Below are 6,523 nucleotides of genomic sequence, written 5' to 3' on the forward strand. Positions count from 1 at the left end.
CGCACGAGAGATGGGAAACATCACTAACATCTTCAAATGAGTTCCCATCACTTAGTCAGCTCATTGAATTCCTCTTGGCTCGGGCTCGCACGTTAGAGACCATAGAGGAGAACGCGACATATACGACAGCTCAGCTCAACGCGTCAAAGACACCGGTTCCCAAGCGCGTCGTTGTCCATCAGGCATCTCAACAGTCCCGAGCCAATTCTCCAAGGCCAGTATAGTCGACATCTAGTGGGAGCATTAGTTCTAGATAAGATTGATTTTTACAGGAACCACCCAGAGAAGGTTAATATTTGATTTAGACATTTGAATGCTGCCTGGATTGCAGATATTTCCTCAGGATTCCATAATGAAGTCAACGTGTTCCATTCGTTTGAAAACTATGTTCAGGATCAGATCAAGGGAGGGCTCATGGATTACTATCAAAGATGGAACTTATGCTGGGATGTACTAATAGAGAGTTTACAGCTACAATTAAACTATTTAACCAGTGGATTGAGGAACAGGGATATATCTTCTGCTCTCAAATTACTTAATTCTCTTAAATCCAATAGTCAACTTCAAGAGGCAGGTCAACATAAATTGTATATCATTAATTTACATAATGCACTAACATTAGAGGCAGAGAAGGGGTTGACTTATCAGAGAGTAGAACAATTACCAGGTGTCAAGTTTTGTGGGGATCATGTAGTATTAGAATCAATTCCAGGGGGCCCCATAATCATCACTTACCAAATGTTTGTTAGTATCACAGACAAGATAGAATCCAGGCTCTCATTGCTCTATAATGTTCTGTATAGTTCTACAACTCCCAGACAATCTCCTTATAATACAGGTCGACTCTTTGAGTCAGTTTATTACCTTTGTGAGCAATGCTATAAGGAGCTTGGTAACACATCCGCAAGATTCTTTAAGATGTTAGAGCCTTTGTGCATAGGGATTTTCTTGAGAGTGTTCCCAGCAAAATGGAATGATCATAATTTCTTCACAGAAATATATAGGTCAGCTGTCAAAAAGGATAGCAGTCCTATGCCCTTCTTAAAGAAATTCATTAGCTTAGGAGAAGAGTATTTAAGTCAAGACGATGTGGAGGGTGTTCCCTATTTGATTGAGCAGTTTGGGCAGGAGAAACTACACAATTGGCCAATCACATCAGGGGAGGAAGGAATGAAAAAGATGTATACATATGAAACTAGTTATAGGAAACTAGCTGATGTAGCAGTCAGAGAAATTGAATCTGACTTCAAAAAGGAATACTTAGTAGCTTACTTTGAAAAAAACAAATTATTATCTAAGGCAATAGAATCGTTTAGAATGCCTAAAAGCATCAAGCAGATTTACAATAATAGGGGACCACCATCTCTCAGAGAGCGTTGGAGAAACTCATCAGCTGACTGGAGTCAACTAGAATTCCGACAAGAAAAGGTCGACATGAAGCTCCAGCGCGGATCAAACACGGACACATATACATATATATATATATATATATATATATATATACAAACAAAATTTTTTTTTTTAACTATTGACAACAGCAGATCATCTGCTGACATAAAATGACCAAACATGACTAAACAACATGACATATATATGTAAGTTTAGGGATAAATCCAAACTATAAGGCGACTCGCTAGAGGGAGCTGCTTGACACTCAGACTTTGGCGCTCCGACTGGCGGTGGTGCAATCATTACATGTGATTGGACAGTCGTCCCGCCAATAGAAAGCCGCGACATCCCGGGCAGAGGAAAAAGGGACTAGGGAGCGGGCAGAGGTGTTAGCAACTAAGGAGAGCGGATGGAGAAAAAGAAAGGCACATGTATCCGTTGTAAAGATTTGTTATTCCAACGTTGTTAAAATATATCGTTGTTATTTGTTACACGTGTGATATTAATTCTTGTTATCCGCCTACGTAAAACCTATAATTTCCCTATGCTATTATTTGGCTAATAGAACACGCCACATAATTGGTGACCCCGAACGTCGAACAGAAGTATAAACCACGTGTTCCGATTATAAGCAAAAAAGGGAAAATGTCGGTAAGCCGAACTCCTCTAATTGATAGAAGTGCCCAGGAGGTAGAAAAATGGATTCAGGAGAATCCGATATAGACGGGAAAAGTGAGGCTGGAAAGGAAATCCAGGCGAACGAATTCAGGAACGTAAGGCTGCATACATTTTGGCGTAACAGACCAAAATTATGGTTTTCACAGCTAGAAGGAGAATTTGCAGTCTACAGGATTCGGTCAGACGAAATTAAGTATAGCGCAGTCTTGAGGCACTTAGACGAGCAGGTAATGTTAAGTGTGGCAGATATTGTAGAGCAGCCACCTCAGACTGGCAAGTATGAGCGACTAAAGACAGCTCTAATTGAGCGCTATACAGATTCTGTAGGAAAACGGCTAAGGTCGCTCCTGGGAGGAATAGAGCTAGATGATAAGACTCCGTCAGTGCTGCTTAGAGAAATGCGTACACTAGCAGGAGGCGATGTACGCGAGGATATGTTACGTACGATTTGGACACAAAGATTACCACAGCGTATACAAGAGCTCCTGGCAATCTCGGACGAGTGCGGTTTAGATAAAATGGCGGCCAGAGCCGACAGGGCTATGGAAGTAACAGCAACACCAAGCATAGCGAGTGTCGATAGCTCCAGTAGAGAGGAGGTTATGCAGTTAAGGGAAGAAGTTGAAGACTGACTGCTACCATAGCCGCGATGTCCAAAAACCGGGGGAAGTCAAGGCAAGCACAACCAACCTGTAGGAGTCGTGCCAAGGCAGACAATAATACTGTAGATGGATGGTGTTTCTACCATAGGCGCTACAAGGAGAAAGCGTTTAGGTGTATTTTACCGTGCAAGGCACCTTACCCGCTTGCCGGTCAGGGAAACGAGTAAAACATCCTGAAATAGGAGCCGTTCAGGACAGTGGCATTTCGCAAAAGAGGCTTCATATTACTGATACTGTTAATAATATCAGGTTCTTGATCGATACAGGGGCTGACATCTCGCTGCTGCCAGTAAGATTTGTTAAAGGCAAACCAAGACGAACAGCGATGCAGTTGTTTACAGCTAACAATGTACCAATTTATACCTATGGTGAAAAGTTGCTGGAGCTGAACTTGCGGTTGCGTAGGCAATTCAGATGGAAATTCTGCGTAGCTGATGTTAACTGTGCGATAGTTGGTGCAGATTTCCTTCACTACTACAATTTAAGTGTAGACCTTCGTAGTAGGTCACTGAAGGACAACCACACCGGGGCAACAAGAGTAGCGAGTTTGACTAGCCAGCCACATATATCGATAATGACAGTCAGATCTACGGATGAACAGTATTTTATGTTAAAGGAATTTGCAGGGCTGACTAAACCATTCACTCACCTAGGGCCGTGTCAGAAGGGAGTAGCTCATTATATCGAGACGGAAGGGCCACCAGTAGCCTATCCCTTCCGCAGGCTTCCCCCTGAAAAACTAGAAGCAGCTAAAGCCGAATTTCGATATTTGGTGGAAATGGGGATCTGCAGACCATCAAAGAGCCCTTGGGCGGCACCGCTGCACTTGGTTCCCAAGAAACAGCCAGGCGTTTGGCGACCTTGTGGAGATTATCGCGGTTTAAATGCTGTCACTAAACCAGATAAATATCCTCTACCGCACATCCATGATTTCGCACACGGGTTATATGGGAAAACCGTGTTCTCGACAATAGATCTGAAAAGAGCATATCACCAAATTCCAGTTGCTGAGTCAGACATCCAGAAAACTGCAGTAACGACACCGTTCGGACTTTTCGAATTCCTTACAATGCCATTTGTCTAAAAAACGCAGCCCAGACATTCCAACGATTTATTAATTCTTTGTTCCAGGATTTAGGCTACGTTTATTGTTACATAGATGATATACTGGTCGCTTCCGAAAACCGGGAAAAACATAGGGAACATCTACGTACAGTACTTAGCAGGTTACAAAAGGCAGGCATTACGATTAACGTAGACAAGTGCAATTTTGAAGCTGATAGGGTGGAATATTTGGGGTATTCAGTTGATAAGAAAGGAGTAAAGCCACTGCCAAAGAGGGCAGAGGCGATAATGAATTATCCTAGACCAAAGACAGTAGTAGAGTTAAGAAGGTTCCTGGGTCTTGTTAATTATTACAGGAGGTGTATTAAAGAGGCGGCACAAGGCCAAGTGAAGCTGACTGAATTTCTCACAGACAGCCGCAAAAATGACAAGCGCCCAGTGCCATGGACGAGGGAAGCGATAGAGGCGTTTGACCGCTGCAAGCAGGCGCTAGCCGAAGCCACAAAGCTAGCACATCCAAAACCAGCCGCACCACTTGTCCTGACCACGGATGCATCAGACGTAGCGATAGGCGCAACGTTAGAGCAAGTCGATGGATATGTAAGACAGCCTTTGATGTTCTTTTCAAAAAAACTTTCGGAGACGCAACGTCGGTATAGCACGTATGACCGTGAGTTACTGGCGATATACGAAGCAATTAAATATTCGAAAGATTTCATCGAAGGAAGGCAGTTAACAATACGTTCGGACCACAAGCCCTTAACTTTTGCATTTCAGCAGAGGTTAAATAAGGCATCACCGCGTCAGGCGAGACAGCTAGAGTTTATTGCACAGTTCTCCACTCAGATTGTCCATGTAGGGGGTTCTGAGAACATTGTGGCAGACGCACTGTCCCGTATAGAAGCTGTCAACGTCCCAGTAATAGTTTCTACAGAAGAGTTAGCTCTCGAACAAAGTAGAGATGAGGAGCTAAAGCACATCTTAGCTAGCAGTTCCAAATTACAACTTAGACCATTTACATTGGCAGGGCAGGAATGTCCATTGTACTGCGAGAGTAGGGAAGAAGCTATTGTACCTTATGTCCCTAAGGTATTGAGGAAAAAGATCTTTGACGTAGTACATGGGCTAGCACATCCGAGTGCAAGGACTACCAGACAGCAAATAAGACAGAAGTTTGTATGGCCAGGGATGAACAAGCAAATCGCGCTATGGTCAAGGACGTGTTTACCCTGTCAGGCAACAAAAATACAACGACACAATAAAGCAATGCCCGACAAAATTGCAATACCAGGTGAACGTTTCCGTCACATTCACTTAGACCTTATCGGGCCATTACCTGTCTGCAAAGGGTTTAGGTATTGTCTTACTATGATAGACCGATTTACGAGATGGCCAGAAGCAATCCCGATTGCTGACATTACAGCAGAGTCAGTAGCAAGAGCGTTTTTCGAGACATGGGTAGCGCGATTTGGAGTGCCTACGATCATCACTACGGACCAAGGATCGCAATTCGAAGCAGAACTGTTCAAAAAATTGACCGAGCTATTGGGGTGTTCGAGAACAAGGTCTTCACCATATCACCCTCAATCAAACGGTATTTTGGAAAGATGGCATCGAACGCTAAAGACAGCGATAGTTTGCCAATTAGGAAAAGAGAAAAATTGGTTAGAAGTATTGCCAATAGTTCTTCTAGGGTTGCGCACAGCTTATAAAGAAGATATCAAATGCTCGACGGCGGAAATGCTGTATGGTTCAACACTCAAACTGCCTGGAGAGTTTTTCGAGGACAATCATTTACGAGTTAAACCGGAAATATTCGTACAGGACCTAAGAGAGCGGATGCGAAGAATTCGCCCTAGAGAGGCAGCACATCACGCAAAGAATGTACCTTTTGTGCATAAAGGGTTGCAGCAAGCAACACACGCCTTTTTAAGAGACGATACGATACGGCAACCACTACAACAACCGTATCACGGCCCTTATGAAATTTTAGCTCGAGTTAACCAGAAGCTTTACACGGTGTTGGTAAAAGGCAAGCCATGCAACATTTCAATCGAGAGACTAAAACCTGCATTTTTAGATGTTACAGAATTCCAGCAGGACACAGCGCAAGCTTCGCAGGTCCCTGAGTTAAGAACATACCCGGGCGCTAAAGCCAAACAACGAGTCAACTTGTAGAACTCTGGAGGGGAGTACTTTGGCGCTCCGACTGGCGGTGGTGCATCATTACATGTGATTGGACAGCCGTCCCGCCAATAAAAGCCGCGACATCCCGGGCAGAGGAAAAAGGGACTAGGGAGCGGGCAGAGGTGTTAGCAACTAAGGAGAGCGGATGGAGAAAAAGAAAGGCACATGTACCCGTGTAAAGATTTGTTATTCCAACGTTGTTAAAATATATCGTTGTTATTTGTTACACGAGTGATATTAATTCTTGTTATCCGCCTACGTAAAACCTATAATTTCCCTATGCTATTATTTGGCTAATAGAGCACGCCACAAGACCAAGCTCAAGTCGCCTGGCCGTGGCTTTTGAGAGTCGTAACTACGTGAGACGAGAAGTAAACTCGTAGAGATATTTTTGTTATAATCTATGTGTATTGATTTAAGTTATATTCGTTTTAATCATAATAAACGAAAGCTGTACATATTGTTGATTCAGTTTAACTTAGCATCAAAAGTTGTACTAATTGTTCAACCGTAGTTACCATCATTACCAAGGCAAAGAAATT

The 6,523-nt window shown here is 43.2% G+C and overlaps 2 protein-coding genes across 2 annotated transcripts; both read left to right on the forward strand.

Annotated features, from left to right (window-relative positions):
* The first annotated feature begins 2,087 nt into the window (after positions 1-2,087).
* Positions 2,088-2,699, forward strand: LOC122522740. The gene is made up of 2 exons (XM_043644018.1): positions 2,088-2,144; positions 2,214-2,699. The coding sequence occupies exons 1-2, from the start codon at positions 2,088-2,090 to the stop codon at positions 2,697-2,699; spliced, it is 543 nt and encodes a 180-aa protein (XP_043499953.1).
* A 2,056-nt stretch (positions 2,700-4,755) lies between these two features.
* On the forward strand, positions 4,756-6,011 carry LOC122522741 (uncharacterized protein K02A2.6-like). The gene is made up of 3 exons (XM_043644019.1): positions 4,756-4,762; positions 4,822-5,388; positions 5,500-6,011. Exons 1-3 carry the CDS (start codon positions 4,756-4,758, stop codon positions 5,970-5,972), a joined length of 1,047 nt encoding a protein of 348 aa, XP_043499954.1. The 3' UTR covers positions 5,973-6,011.
* The last annotated feature ends 512 nt before the right edge of the window (positions 6,012-6,523 follow it).

Source organism: Polistes fuscatus, unplaced genomic scaffold, assembly GCF_010416935.1.
Source record: "Polistes fuscatus isolate 324 unplaced genomic scaffold, CU_Pfus_HIC Scaffold53, whole genome shotgun sequence".
In the NCBI taxonomy this organism is placed as follows: domain Eukaryota; kingdom Metazoa; phylum Arthropoda; class Insecta; order Hymenoptera; family Vespidae; genus Polistes; species Polistes fuscatus.